The sequence below is a fragment of the Oryctolagus cuniculus genome, chromosome 8 (assembly GCF_964237555.1).
Source record: "Oryctolagus cuniculus chromosome 8, mOryCun1.1, whole genome shotgun sequence".
NCBI classification, from domain to species: Eukaryota; Metazoa; Chordata; class Mammalia; order Lagomorpha; family Leporidae; genus Oryctolagus; species Oryctolagus cuniculus.
The window spans coordinates 113,418,352-113,434,361 of NC_091439.1; the positions used below are offsets into that span (position 1 = coordinate 113,418,352).

The 16,010-nt window shown below is 44.9% G+C and overlaps 1 protein-coding gene across 19 annotated transcripts in view; it reads right to left on the reverse strand.

Moving 5' to 3' along the window:
• MCPH1 (microcephalin 1) overlaps nucleotides 1-16,010 on the reverse strand; it is a 248,781-nt gene that overhangs the window by 215,674 nt on the left and 17,097 nt on the right. For 14 of the 19 annotated variants that reach the window (XR_011378483.1, XR_011378482.1, XR_011378485.1 and 11 more), the window contains 2 exons: nucleotides 15,621-15,641; nucleotides 3,671-3,758 (listed from right to left, as the gene is read on the reverse strand). Coding sequence is in view for 14 of the 19 variants with exons in the window: in XM_070048125.1 (XP_069904226.1) it covers nucleotides 3,671-3,758; nucleotides 15,621-15,641 (109 nt within the window). In the remaining 5 variants the exon portion in view is untranslated. The remainder of the gene's footprint in view (nucleotides 1-3,670; nucleotides 3,759-15,620; nucleotides 15,642-16,010) is intronic. The other 5 variants (XR_011378486.1, XM_051832685.2, XM_051832688.2 and 2 more) reach the window with 1 other exon arrangement.

Consider the following 16,010-nt stretch of genomic DNA (forward strand, 5'->3'; position numbering starts at 1 on the left):
TGTCCTGGGCTCCTGCTCAGGCCTAACCCAGCTCTGGATGTGGCAGACATTTGGGAAGTGAACCAGAAGGTGGAAGATCTGTGTGTGTGCGTGCGCGTGCGCGCATCTCTACCTTTCAAGTATGTGAAGATAAACAAACATTATTTTTAAAGAGAGGTAGTAAGTACTACAGATAAAAATGAAAAAGAGAGACAGGACAACTGGCCCAAGTTGGGGGTGGGGTAGGAGCTGCTATTGCAAATACAAGGGTGTCCACATAGGTCTCAATGACAAAGCACATTTGCACGAAGCCACAGGGAAGTTAGAAAATGAGTCTATGGGGATGGCTTCTGGGGGAGCACGAATCATTCAGAGGAGACAAACAATGCAATGGCTCTAAAACAGAAACAAGCATGGTTTGACTGGGGAGCAGCAAGCAAGCTATGAGGCTGGCTGCCTTTAGAAAGAATGAGGGGGAGCCGGCGCCGCGGCTCACTAGGCTAATCCTCCACCTGCGGTGCTAGCACCCTGGGTTCTAGTCCCAGTCGGGGCACCAGATTCTGTCCCGGTTGCCCCTTTTCCAGTCCAGCTTTCTGCTGTGGCCCAGGAGTGCAGTGGAGGATGGCCTAAGTACTTGGGCCCTGCACCCGCATGGGAGACCAGGAGGAAGCACCTGGCTCCTGGCTTTGGATCAGCACAGTGCGCCAGCTGCAGCGCACGAGCCGGAGCGGCCATTGGGGGGTGAACCAATGGAAAAAGAAAGACCCTTCTCTCTCTCTCTCACTGTCCACTCTGCCTGTCAAAAAAAAAAAAAAAAAAAAAAAAAGAGTGAGGGGGAGACAGCCAAAGAATCTCCTCCAAGAACTCAAATTAACAACATCTCAAGTCATGCTTAACTTGAAGCTGCATTTGGGAAAGGAGAGGAAAGCGAACGTTTTTAGACACGAGTAAATAAAGACTAAAGTGGAAGTATACAACTGGCATTATTTATGCTTCGGATCAGGAAAAAGTAAAAGGACTGGTAAGATCTAGCACTGGTCAGAGCGTCATGAAACAGGCACTCTTACACACCACTCATGACCAGAATGTGCGTGTTCTGACCTGGTACTTTCATTTCCAGATATCCAACTAGTTGAACAGGTCACGAACGTACTCAGCAATAACTGTTAACGTAGGAGTACAGGAAGGCACATCATGCTATACAACACAACATAGAAAAAATGAGTAGGTACTTACACCCCCCAACAGGACATGAATAAAAGTCTACTGTTGAGTGGGGAAGAAAAAGCAAGTCCCCAAAAAAACACACAGGTATCAGACATTCCACCTGGAAAGAGACCCATTAAATGGAAATGGCTTATTTTGAGGGAAAACAGAATCAAGACAGATTGTTATCTCTGTTTACTGACTGCTTTAAAAACAATGTGGATTGCTCATGTGTTTCTGTAACACTTCGTTTCATCCTGCCACAGCTCTGCTGAACTCTTTTCTCCCTGTGGTCAGATGACAAGGCCTGGGTGGAGACTGAGCAAAGTCTGCCAGGGCACTAGTCAGAGATGAAATTTGGTGGATGTCCATCACTGTGCTGGCCAAGGTTGGTCAGGTTTCTCATAGGCCCCGCCAGGAGGTTGACAGCACTCCAGGTAGCACGGGGTTCCACTCTGGGTTCTGGTTGGACTACCAGGATTCTGGGGACTCCTCGCCCCACAGCAGGCCCAGGGCAAGGCACCTGGGAATGCGCACCAGCTGAGCAACATCAAACGCACGCACACACAAGCATGTCTGTGTCCAGTGCCTGAGCAAGCAGGCCGCATCCTTCGCCACATGCTCAAGGGCAGCAAGTCGCTGAGCCACTGAGGAGCAGGACGCTGCAGGTGAGACCCACCCCCCATAAACATCTTCCATGGCCCGGACCTCATCTGGCATTGTTTTGTGGGGAGCTGGGGAGCAGACTTAAAGGATCCCTCAAGTCGTGGGGTAGGCCTTGGGGATGAAGTAGGTGGGGGACTGGAAAGGGGAAACAGAAGTCAGGCTTTGCCCAGTCCCTTTCTCTGCTTTGGACTAGGAGGAATTTCAAACACAGGTAACAGTGCCAGAAGAGTGCCCAGAAGCCCCCTGTACACAGTATGCCTGAGCAGTCACAACACTTCCTGTGTTGTTTTGAAGCAGAATTCAGGGATCAGGCTATTTCTTTGGTAAATATTTCAGAATGTGTCTAAGATTAGGGCTTTTCAGAACACAGACACAAAACTTATAATACCCTCCAGTTACCAATGATTCTGAAATATCATTAAATGTCTATTCGATGTTTGAATTTCAAAAAAAAAAATCTGATGGAGTAGGAACACTCACTGTATTCAGACAATGAAGAGAAGCTCACAACTGCTTCCCCTTTAATTTATGGGAAATGCGCAGTTCTTGTTCACCTAATTCATTTAGGAGGAATTCATCATATCTAGTGGATTATTATCATGTGAAGATAAAATGGTTTCGAAGTGTGGTAGTAGACCAGCTTAACCTCAAATACAGAATTCACAAAAAGTTGGAAATGTGAATGAGACCTCAGATGAAAGCAGTTACTTCACTTTATTTGTAAACCAGATTCTCAGGGCTGGCGCTGTGGCGCAGCAAGTTAAGCTGCCACCTACAGCACCAGTATCCCATATGGGTGCTGGTTCGAGACCCGGCTGCCCCATTTCCAATCCAGTTCCTTACTAGTGTACCTAGGAAAGTGGCAGATCACCCAAAGTGCTTGGGCCCTGCACCCACATGAGAGATCCGGAAGAAGCTCCAGGCTCCTGGTTTTGGGCTGGCCCAACCCCAGTCATGTGGTCATTTGGAGAGTAAATAGCAGATGGAAGATTTCTCTCTGTCTCTCCTCTCTCTGTAACTCTGACTTTCAAATAAATAAATCTTAAAAAAATAATAAATAAAACAAACAAAAAGAACCAGATTCTTTGCACTTGGGCAGATCACTCTGCACCTCTCAGGTGATCCAGCGAAGCAGCAGGAAGACAGCTTACTGCACACAGCAAGCTGGATTCCAGATTACTACCAAAGCTCTGGTACAACAGCCAGACCCTTGGCAACTTGAAGTTGGCCTGTGGGCAACCACAGCTGTTTCCATGTCTTTTTTTCTCTCTTTTTAAGATTTATTTATTTATTTGAAAATCAGGGTTACACACAGAGAGAAGAAGAGAAAGGGGAGGGGGGGAGGTCTTCTATCTGCTAGTTCACTCTCCAATTGGCTGCAACAGCCTGAGCTGCGCCGATCCAAAGCCAGGAGTGAGGAGCTTCTTCCAGGTCTCCCACGCGGGTGCAGGGGCCCAAGGACCTGGACCATCTTCTATTGCTTTCCCAGGCAATAGCAGAGAGCTGGATTGGAAGTGGAGCAGCCGGTACTCAAACCATTGTCCATATGGAATGTCGGCATTGCAGGTGGCGGCTTTATCCGCTACACCACAGTGGCAGCCCCAGCTGCTTCCATTTCTTACAAATTATATCAAAGGACTCATAGGATAAAATAATGTCTGTAATTCATCAAAAAAGGCTGTGTGCAAAAGAATACCATCAATAGCAAACTCAACACAACTTCTAAATATATTTCTAGAAGTTTTTTCTCTCAGGAATAAAAGAATAAGATTGAATAAAGTCATAACCACCACAGTCCAGATTGAAATCACACACTTACCTTTTTCTTAATCAGACTTGGTAAGTGCTCACTGGTATTGGCTGCAGGGAATAATGACTCATCAATGTGTGCTCCAGCTGTCCTGCATCTGTGCAGTTAAGATGAACATTGGTTCTTATTATATTCACATAGAACTAATTCACATGTACATAGGTTAGTCATTTAAGAAATCCATACTTAGGTTATTTTTGTAGAAATTTCTTTGAAAATAAGTATCTTAGGATCAAAGAAGCCAATAAAATTTAAATTTCCCAAAATCTTTTCTATTCGTATTTTTTAAGGTATTTAAGAGTAGAAGCAAGAGGCAGGTAAGGGAAGTACAATTCTACAAAACAAGTTCAGGCTTGTAACAGGCTTCCAAATTATGAGTACATGATATAAGGTACAAGCAGGTACTGTTACATGTAGTCACTGGAATCCAACCAATTTCAGTAATTTTCTGAATGACCTCTGTCCTGTAATTTCTCTTCTCATTCATGTATAATGGAAATACTAATATTAAAACATACGTCTCATCTCTGGCCAACCCAGCTCATAAGCCTTCGATCACTCTCGTGTTCACAGAATAACCTCACCCACAGATTTAAGTTTTTTATAACATAACCTGAATCACAGCTGAGCTAGCTTTCGTAAGATGATCACTGGTCAATATTTAATGTACAAATATATATCTGAAAAAAATCAACAACTACAGTGAAATAAAAAAGAACATTTCCACAGTATGGTCATGAAACACCTGGTATCCCGGATACCTCTGAGGGTATCCAATGTCACAACTACAGATCATTTTCTGTTTTCACTTCTCATTAATTTTCACTAAATGTCATGTGTTTTCCCAATAAATTGAATGCAGAATCAGGTACGAGAATGCAACTGTATTCTTCTAAGTCAGACATTTAAGAAACTTAAAAAAATGTTAAAAAGAAAACAGTGTGGGGATTCAAGTCAAGATAACAGAATAGGGAGGGAGCTTGCTGTTGTAGTCTAGGGGAAGATAGTTAAAATAAAGTGGAGAGAACGTAGTCTCAGGGAAGAGTTAGGGAGAAAATGGCAGAGGAAACACCACACAAATTAGAGGGACACTGTATATCAACGTGGAGGGTGTGGATGCCCACAACTCAGCAGAGAACCTCAGCACCAGCTTTGAAGTGAAGTGAAGCCAGACTGCAGCAGCCCACACCACTGGTGATAAAGCAGTGGGAAGAGCCTGGTAGGAGTCTGGCTTGGAGCCCTGTGGGAGAAAGTGTACCTGCCAACCTAGAGGGAAGAAAAGGGGACACATTTCCCTCTCCCCAAACACTCAGCATGGACACCATTTTGGACGTACCTTGTATCAGTGCACCAAACAACCAGCCGAGAGGATACACCTGAGTCTGGCTGGGAGCTCGAGACTGTGAGAGCCTTGTATGCTGGGACTGGGAAAACACTGTGGCTGCATGGGAGGGCACGTTGTGTGGCTAGTACTTTGGACAGTGACTGTGGGCAGCTCCACATGCTCAGGGCTCCCAGATTCCCTGTGAGGGTCACTGTGGCAAGATCCATATTCACACTAAAGACTGCACAGATCCTTTGTGTAGTTCTTGTAGTATTGTAGTAGCATGGATGAAAATTGTACTCACTAGAGCTTGCATCCAGGCATCCGTCTCCTTGAAGAGGAGGTGAGTGTAAGATTATACCAACATAGCAGAACTGATCTCTCCTCTGATTAAAAAAAGAGAGATTTACTACACCCAACTTGGGTGTCATCTTAAACACTGCCCTCACACTGGAGCACTAAACAAAGCTCCCAGACCACACCCTCTGGGTATTCACTGAAATAGTGGATACTCTACTAAGCCACAGAAGCACAGTTAGAAGATAAAAGGCATCACAGAGGAAAAGACAAAAACCAACAAGTATAACCACAAATGCCTATTAATAAATGCAGCAATTCAGGAAACAAGAAGAAGGAAGACAACATGATGCCCTCAAAAGAAGACAACACTTCAATATCAGAACATGAAGATGAAGAGATTGACAAAATGCCAGAATCAGAATTTAAAAAAGTGATTGTAGGACTACTTAGAAGTAATCAGAAGCAAATTCATGAACCAAAGAAGTCCGTACATGACATGAATGAAAATTCCGCCTACAAAATTGAGATTTTAAAGAGAAATCATAACAAAAAATATCAGAAGTGAAGAATTCAATAGAACAAATAAAAAATATGATGGAAAGTCTGAAGAACAGACTCAGGCAGAAAAAAGAATATCCAAGTTAGAAGACAAATCTCTGGAAATGTTACAGACAAAAAAATAAAAATAAAAAAGAAGAAATAAGAAAACTAAAATCAGTGTCAGAGATTTACGGGATACTATCAAACGACCCAACAAACTAGTGTTAGCAGTTCCTGAAGGAGTGGAACGAGAGAATGGATTAGAAGGCCTTTTTAGTTCAATAATTATAGAAAACTTCCCTAATTTGGAGAAAGAAAGGGACCTCCAAGTTCAGGAAGCACAGAGAACTGCTAATAGACATGAACAGAAAAGATCTTCACCACAACACACTGTAGTCAAGCTCTCCACAGGAAACATAAAGAAAAGATTTTAAAATGGGCAAAGGACTAAACAAGCATTTTTTTTTTTTTTTTTTGGACAGGCAGAGTGGACGGTGAGAGAGAGAGACAGAGAGAACAGAGAGAAAGGTCTTCCTTTTCCGTTGGTTCACCCCTCAATGGCCGCTCCAGCAGCACACTGCGGCCAGTGCACTGCGCTGATCCAAAGCCAGGAGCCAGGTGCTTCTCCTGGTCTCCCATGGGGTACAGGGCCCAAGAACCTGGGCCATCCTCCACTGCACTCCTGGGCCACAGCAGAAAGCTGGACTGGAAGAGGGACAACCGGGACAGAATCCAGCACCCTGACCTGGACTAGAACCTGGTGTGCCGGCTCCACAGGTGGAGAATTAGCCTATTGAGCCACGGCGCCAGCCATAAACAGGCATTTTTCAAAAGAGGAAATCCAAATGGCCAACAGACATATGAAAAAATACTCAGGATCATCAGCCATCAGGAAAATGCAAATCAAAACCAGAATGAGGTTTCATCTTACCCCAATTAGAATGGCTCTCATATAGAAATCAACAAACAACAGATGCTGACGATGATGAGGGGAAAAAGGTACCCTAATCCACTGTTGGTGGAATGTAAACTGGTATAGCTACTGGGGAAGACAGTATGGAGATACTTCAGAAATCTGAAAGATAGACCTATCATATGACCCAGCCTTCCTACTCTTGGGAATTTTCCCAAGGGAAATGAAATCAGCATATGAAAGAGTTATCTGTACCCCATGTTTATTGTAGCTCACTTCACAATAGCTAAGACATGGAATCAACCCAAACGCCTGTCAGAAAACTGGATAAAGAAATTATGGGATTTATACACCATGGAATACTACACTGCACTTAAAAATGAAATCCTGTCATTTGCAACAAAATCCATGAAACTGGAAAACATCATATTTAGTGAAATAAGCCAGTCCCAAAATGACAAATACCATATGTTCTCCCTGATTTGTGGTAACTAATAGAGCACCTAAAAGGTAATCTATAGAAGTGAAATTGACACTTTTGAGATGCAGTAACTTTGAACAGCCTGTCTCAACTACTGAGAAACAGTTGTCTTTCAAACAGTTTGTTGAACTCTTTACTTAGTATAGAGTTAATAGCATGTATAAAGTTAATTGAAAATAGATCTTAGTAAAAATAAGAATGGGATTAGGAGAGAGGAGGAGGAGGAGGGCTGGATTGTGTGGTGGGAGGGTGGGTATGGTGGGAAGAATCATGATATTCCTAAAGTTATATTTATGAAAAGCATGCAGTTTGTATTCCTTAAATTAAAGGTTTCTGAGGAAAGTAAATAAATAAATAGGAATTCAACTTAGGATAAGCCAGGTTTGACTCTGAGATCCCAGCTGATATAGATTTGTGAGGAAGATAAGAGCGCAGCTCTGTGTCCAGGCTGCCATACTCAAACTGCAACTCTGCCTCTTCCAGGGTGTGTAACCTTGGGTAAGTTATTTAAATTCCCTGTGACTCAGTTTTCCCTTTTATAATTAACAGTATATGCCTCCAAGGATAGTTGTTAGGAATAACTAAGTTTTGTGTGTGTGTGTTTTTTTTTTTTGTAAGATTTATTTATTTATTTGAAAGGCACAGTTACAGAGAGGCAGAGAGAAAGAGAGGGAGAGGGAGAGAGGAGAGTCTTCCATTTGCTGGTTCATTCCCCAGATGGCCACAACTGCTAGAGCTGGGTCGATTCGAATCCAGGAGCTCCTTCCAGGTCTCCCACATGGTCACAGTGGCCCAAGCACTTGAGCCATCTTCAACTGCTTTCTGAGGCCATAGCAGAAAGTTAGATCAGAAGAGGAGCAGCTGGGACTTGAACTGGCACCCATATGGGATGCCGGCCCTGCAGTCAGTGGCTTTACCCACTACACCACAGTGCTGGCCCCAAAAACTAAGTTTTAGTAAATATAAGTGCTTAAAATAGTACCTTGCGCTGGCGCCACAGCTCAATAGGCTAATCCTCTACCTAGCGGCGCTGGCACACCGGGTTCTAGTCCTGGTCGGGGTGCCGGATTCTTTCCCGGTTGCCCCTCTTCCAGGCCAGCTCTCTGCTGTCGCCCGGGAGTGCAGTGGAGGATGGTCCAAGTGCTTGGGCCCTGCACCCCATGGGAGACCAGGAGAAGCACCTGGCTCCTGGCTTTGGATCAGTGCGGTGCGCCGGCCGCAGCACACCAGCCATGGCGGCCACTAGAGGGTGAACCAGCGGCAAAAGGAAGACCTTTCTCTCTGTCTCTCTCTCACTATCCACTCTGTCAAAAAAAAAAAAAAAAAAAAAGTACCTTGCTCTCAAAAAGCTTTCAATAAATGCTATCCCTTATTACTGTCAGTGAAAGAAAGAAAGAAAGAGAGAGAGAGAGAGAGAGAGAGAGGGAGGGAGGGAGGGAGGGAGGAAGAGAAATGAAAACAGTGCCTGAACTGTCACCAGAAGCACAAACCAGGTGGACAGGAGCAAAGCAGAGCGTAACAGATGTTAGGACGCCAATCCAGAGCCAGCCCTCAGGCTCAATTCTGCTGATGAGGCTGTGCAGTGGAGGGCAGAAACCAACCATCTGCAGACACACAGGTGGAAAGCAGATAACGGTCCTGGGCAAACGTGCATGGCTTGTGCAGCTCAGAGAATGAATGAGCATGAGACCGGCAACAATAAGGATTCAGGCTGTCCTGATGGGTCATATGACCAAGTTTATCAGCTTGAACCTCACTGTGTGGACTCCAGGATGTCAGGAAATGTTCAAGGGAGGGCACAGACAGGTCGCCTGCAGGACTGGTTCCAGGAGACTAGCTGGGCTACTGCAGTGACTGAGGTTGATAAAGACTGCAGCAGAGGCAGCGGGGACTGGGAACAGGGTGAGGGGTATGTGTGTGGGGATCCTTAATGAGAAATATCAAGGAAACAAAAATGCAGAGTTCAATCAAGGAGCACATGCTTCCTCTTAACCCTCAAAACCCCAATAAAAGGACAGTAAAGGAAAATAAAAAGATATAAACCAACAAAAATAAAGAGTAGATAAACACTGTCTGGGGAAATGAAAAGCAAACAAATAAAAAGGAAACCAGCCTTTTCATGGGAGGTGGGGGCAGGGACCAGATAGATCCCCCTCCAGCTGCATCTACAGCTCTAGGGACAGGAAAGCCACAGGAGCTGAGCTGAGCTGCTCACAGCTGGGAAGTGGCAGGGACACTCCTGGGGCAGTACCTGCTGGCCCTGCTCACCATCACAGGAGAGGCACTGGTCAGTTTAAATGGCTGGAACCTGAGAAGCTCTACTTATGGCCAACATCAAGGAAAACAGGAAGCCTTACATGAAGCGTACTTTATTTATTCAGAAAACACAACTAAGGATTTGCCCAAAGTGTATCATGTACACTGGAACAAAAAGTAGAAAAAGACTGCATGAGTGTGCTTGTGCACACAGCAGACAGCAGAGACATGTATATGGGAAATGGGGTACCTGAGGGGGGTTGGTTAAAACCAAGTTCCCCTTCCCCACCAGAAGGGCACGGGCCACAGTGTCTAGAAACACAGAGTTGTCAACAACCACAGAAACCCCACATGTATGGGAAGGAACGACCTCTGGGTTTAGGTACTCATTATCTTCCACTGTGTGGCTCGCAACCTTTGGTCCTTTTCTCTTGTGACAATGGAACATTTCTTGAGCATAAAAAGAAATGAGGGGCTGGTGCTGTGGTGTAGCTGGTAAAGCTGCTGTCCGCAGTGCCAGCAGACACCGGTTTGAGACCTGGCTGCTCCATTTCTGATCCAGCTCTCTGCTATAGCCTGGGAAAGCAGAAGATGGCCCAAGTCCTTGGGTTCCTGCACCGGCATGGGAGACCTGGAAGAAGATCCTGGCTCCTGGCTTCAGATCGGCGTAGCTCTCACCATTGTGGCCATTTGGGCAGTCAAGCAGGGGATGGAATATCTCTCTCTCTGCCTGTGCCTCTCTGTAACTCCCCCTTTCAAGTAAATAGATAATTCTTTTTTAAAAAAACAGGAATGAAGTTCTGGTATATGCCACCACATGAATGCGATCTTGCTAACAAAAAGAAATCAGGTACAAAGACTGAGTATTCAAGACTTTAACATGAAGCACACAGCACAGCAAGCCCATAGGCATAAAGTAGATTAGTGGTTACCTTGGGTTGGGGACACAGGGAGGACTGGGCTAAAGGACATGAGGTTTCATTTTAAACATTTTGATGAAAATGTTTAAAAATTGTGGGAGCACAACTCATGAATATTTTTTAAAACACTGAACTGTACACCTGAAGTAAAAATAGGCATACTGTGTGGTGTGCGAATTAGGTCTTTAAACAGTTACAAACAAACACTACTAACTATGTGCTCAAACGGCTAAAACTCAAAAAACAGGTTCCAAGTGAAGATGTGGAGCTTCTGGAGCACAGGCACCACTGGTGGGAACATAAACAACACAACACCATGGAAAAGTCTGAGTAACAGCACTAGAGAAAGGAAAACACACAAAGTCACAAACATGACGTCCATGGCAACTTTACTCATAATAATCAAAAGCTGGAAATTGCCCAAATGTCCATCACTTGTGAGTAGACAGACACACTGTGGTATATGCATACAACAGATTACTCCTCAGCTATGAAAAGCAGTGAGATGACGGAAACACAACATGGCAGAATCTCAAAAATGCCACCCAAAGTGAAAAGAAGCCAGCTACAAAACAGTGCTGAGTGATTCCAACTCTATGAAACTAAGCTCTGGTGACAGAAACTGGAGCAGCATGGGCCCTGGGGCAGAGTAGGGGCAGGGAGCCTGGCTGCAGACAGACACAGCCAACTTCTTTTTTTTTTTTTTTTTTTTTTTTTTTGACAGGCAGAGTGGACAGTGAGAGAGAGACAGAGAGAAAGGTCTTCCTTTGCCGTTGGTTCACCCTCCAATGGCCGCCGCTGCAGCCGGCGCACCGCGCTGATCCGATGGCAGGAGCCAGGAGCCAGGTGCTTTTCCTGGTCTCCCATGGGGTGCAGGGCCCAAGCACCTGGGCCATCCTCCACTGCACTCCCTGGCCATAGCAGAGAGCTGGCCTGGAAGAGGGGCAACCGGGACAGAATCCGGCGCCCCGACCGGGACTAGAACCCGGTGTGCCGGCGCCGCAAGAGACACAGCCAACTTCTAAAATGGGTACATTTTAGTTAAACTGTATCTTTATTATAGAGCTGGTTAAAAACATCAGTCGCCTAAGACTGCAGAAAGCCCAAGGTAATGAGTGAGCAGCACCCTGAGCTAAAACAGACTGGAAAGTGGCAGGAAGGCCAGAAATGGGAGAGTGCCTTAATAGGAGCGCCTTTTTAAAGGGGGCCCATATTTACCAATTTTAACCCTGAACAGTTTTTGCCAGACTCTCCTTACTCAGGCACAATGACCCCTAACTTATCTCTTCACAGGTAACAAAATAGCTCAAGGGGTGTCTGGGATGCACCTGCAGAGGCTGGACCCTGGCATTAGCATCTGTGCAGCACTAGACTGGTGTCACCATGAAGCCAAAGGTCACCCTGCCCAGAGAAGGTGCAGCTGATCCTCGTGGGGTCGCCCTTCCAGCTTCTCTAACTTAGCAGCCGAGGAACGGGCAGCTCAGAGGACCAAAGTCCACAAAACCACTTCGGTCCTTTAGCAGCCTGGGAAAGACTGGACTCAATAGAGTCAAATTTGTGTCTGCTGTAGAAGAGACTTTCTGTCCTTTCGGGAAACTTCCTTATCAGAACAGAGAATGAACAGATGCAGACTCATGTGAGCTCAGTCTGCTACTTTTCACAAGGGAGAGGCACTAAATGAGGGTGATCTAATCTGCTCTAGCTGCTCTAAGTCCTAAAGCTGCTGCATCAAAACAGGTACTTGCCAGGCACACAATCAGAATCTACTGAATGGACCAAAAATGTTCCCAGTTAGACTTCCACTTTTCTGCTGAAATGTTAATGTTGATATTGTCCCCCCACCCAGTGGTCAAAAAGAGAAGTGCGTGAAAAAATGTCCCTAAAAACAGAGCCAACATTTTAACCTGCCTTCTCCAAAGGCTGCTACTTCAGAGGTAGTGGGATCTTGGGGGCCCCCTTCTCTGCGGGCTGCCTGCTCCCAGAGAGCCAGTGCACTGCAGCACCTCCCACCGCACAACTGCTGGGATTGCAGAGATCACAGTCTCCATCCCTTCCTCAGGACAACCCTGCTCCTCACCCAACCCCCAGTGTCACCCCCAGTTCCCCAAGCCCAGTCACTGTCGTTCAGCAGGCACCTGCTATTCTCCCAGGAGGATGAGACTGTTGGGCATGGAGGAGAAGTAAGACTCAATGAAGCATCTGTTCCAGACACGTCCCTCTCTGGGGCACCCGGACAACACAGGTGGGGACTCGGAAGCCGGGATAATGGCACTCCCCAAGCACAGATAACCAAGATGCAATCCAACTGGGGTGTAAGCGGTAGCAACTGCTGTGGTCCAGGCACTGGAACAACAATCAGGCTCAGCTGCTGCAGGAGGCGGCCAGCCCGGGTTTGAGCGCATGCTGCAGGCCCCAGAGCCTGTCTTTGCAATACACGAGCTATTCCTCAGAAAGCTGTCAGAAGAGACAAGCGATCTGAAGCAGGCCTTTAGGAGGGAGAAGCAAAATAACTGTATGCGAGGTAAGGGCAAATAATAAATAGCAGCAAATAACAAAAGGAAAGGCCTGGACACCCAGAGACACGATTCACCTTTGGCCAGCGAATCATTCTGATGCTAACCAGCTCTCTTTTCCACAGTGCATGTACTAGACACTAAACAGCCCTTTTACTTTCTATCAGCCTCTGTAATGCAACTATGTCCCTACCCTGCTTTCCTGGGAGGGACCCCATTACTATGTTCAGCTTTGTTGATCTTCAAACTAGAGGATGCACACACCATGACGGCATAAAAATTTTCTAGAGAAGAACCAGATTGGCACAGTTTTAAGGCAATAAATTTCCAGATGACCAAGTTCTAAGAAGCATTCCTTTTAAAAACCATCTAAAGCACTGAAGGTTCCTGAAAACATCTCAATTCCCTCAAGCCCCTTCCCAAGGGCCCCATTCCCTCCACCTTGGCTACACCGATTCCCTGGAGCTCCTCTACCAACAATTATAGCCCTGCCACTGGACCTCTGAACTTGCCACTAAAAGGCTGACCAACTCCATCCTGAATGTATTAGGAGCAAATGTCAGGGTATGGTGACCCTTTTTGAATAATTTATCAGATTCCACAAGTCTGCTGTGCTCTCTCATAAACATTATCAAGTGACTATGGCCAGCGCTGGGATGCCAATACACTGTGGAATGGGCCTGAGGGCCCCTGCCTTTTCTGTCTTCTAAGCACTGTCAAATGCTGCACAGCCTGAGGGAGAAAGCTATGGCAGCAAAGCGGTGTTGCAAACGTTATTTACCTACTCACACATCACGTGCTGAGCTGGAAAGAGCAGCTCTGCCAAGTGGACACCTCTGGACCTCAGCCACTATTTAAAATCTAGATCCCTTCAGTTACTTTCTCTATTTCTTAATGTTGTCCAACATTGCCTCAGCCATCATCTGTTCAAGCCCAGGGTGAGGGTGTGGCATAGACATGCTGTGGGAGCAGGGCAGGCTTTGTGGAGGGACTCCCTCAGGTGGAAGCTGAGGGAAACTGGAGACCCAGAGTTGCAGGCATAGACCTGGGTACAGTGGCCATCAGGGAAACATGGCAACAAATCAACAAAGCAAACTTGAAAGCAATACTTCTCAAACTTCACGAACAGGAAACCTCTTCAGGCTCTTAAAAAAAGTGAGGATCTCAAAACCTTGTCTAGGAGTCGTAGTTATTGATGGTGGCAGAAATTAAAACCAAGCAATCTTTAAATATTCAATTGTTAATCTATTTAAAAATAATGCTAAACTCATTACCATAGATTTTAGGGAAAATAACCACATTTTCCAGGGGAAACAAGTCAGGAAGACAAGTATCTTGGCTCATTTTCGCAAACGAACACCAGTGAGATCCTGCGGCCTACACACACAGAACCCTGTGAGAGCTGATTCACATGATGAAGAGCTCCTGCCTTACTCATGCCTCAAAGAATCATGAGTTGAGAATGGTCACGAAACAGATTATTCTCATCTTAGAACGTGATTCAGTAAAACTATGCTGTTTGAACAGATTTATCTTCTGGTTTTGGGCTGATGTACTAACTGGTGTGTTGCTTTGCCTTTTTAAAAGAAATTTCATCTATTTGAAAGGCAGAATGAGAGACAGAGAGAGATCGATATTAATCCTCCATCCTATCTTTTTCCCCAAATGCCTGCAATAGCCAGGGTTGGGGGTCTGCCACGTGGGTGCCTGAGGTCCAGGCCCTCGAGTCATCATCTACCTCCCAGGATGTGTCAGCAGGAAGCAGAACAACCTGTATCAGAATGCCTGGGTTCAACACTCAATTCTAGCTCCTGACTCCAGCTTCCTGCTTGTACAGACTATGAGAGATGGCAGGCAATAGTTCACCTGGGAGACCTGGATTGAGTTCCAGGCTCCTGGCTTTTGCTTGGTCTAGGCCTGGCTGTTGTGGGCACTTGGAGTGAATGAAACAGTAGATGGAAGATCTCTCTCAAAGGAAAAAAACAAAACTTTTATGATCAACTTTGTTCAAGAGAACTGAGGTGGGAGGCAAGCAGATCTTTATTTCCTATTTCTTCAATATAAATATTTCCACTGTGCAAAGGAATGTCAAAACTTTATCAGTTGCTGTTATACAGTCTGTGCCTAACAAGAATACTTCCATAACAAACCCAGCAAAATGGGAGTCTAGTGACATCTAGTGACTATCCATATTTAAAATCCACATTTTCAGTGGCATCACAAGCAATGGCCCCAGACAGGCAGTGAACAAACATGATACATAAAATAAAGACCAATTCGGCTCTTAAGTTCTGTTGAAGAAAGTTGAAGCTCATTAAAAACTAAGAAAATGCAAATAAAAACAACGTTATGGTTCACCCACAAATTAGCTAAGATTAAAGACTGGAAACTCACAGTATGAGTTAAGGTACTAGGAAGCAGGCAACCTGCCAGAAAGAATGGGAATTAGGATACTCTTTGCAGAAAGTAATTTGATTGCATGTATCATAAATCTAAATACATAAAGCTTTCAACCAGTAATGCCTACTTTTGGACATTAAACTGATGGAATGATCACATTCATCTTCACAAATGTAATCTATTCAAAGGCTTTATATCATACTATTTCTTAATGGAAAACAGAGAAGAGAGAAAAGAAGAATTTCACACTCATCGGTGCATCAGTTACATAACCTATTGGACATCTACAAAAGTCTCAAACTAAATACTTACTCCCAATTATCCATGGTAAGACTTCTCCAATTCAGGGAAAGGAAGCAGACAAGAGGTAAATTAGGTAAGAATTTGCCACCATGAAACTACATACATATTTAAACAAAAGTATACTGAATTCAAAAGGAAGTTTACATTCTCAAGATACCAAAAGGATATCTAAAAATAAGTAATTACTAATAATAATAAAACTGAGACTTGATTTAGGGGGGCTGGCATTGTGGTATAGCAGGATAAGCTGCCATCTGCAGCCCCACCATCCCATATGGGTGCCACTTCAAGTCCTAGTTGCTCTATTTCTTTTTTTATTTTTTTTAATTTTTTAATAAAGATTTATTTATTTATTTGAAAGTCAGAGTTACACAGAAGGGAGAAGAAGAGGCAGAGAGA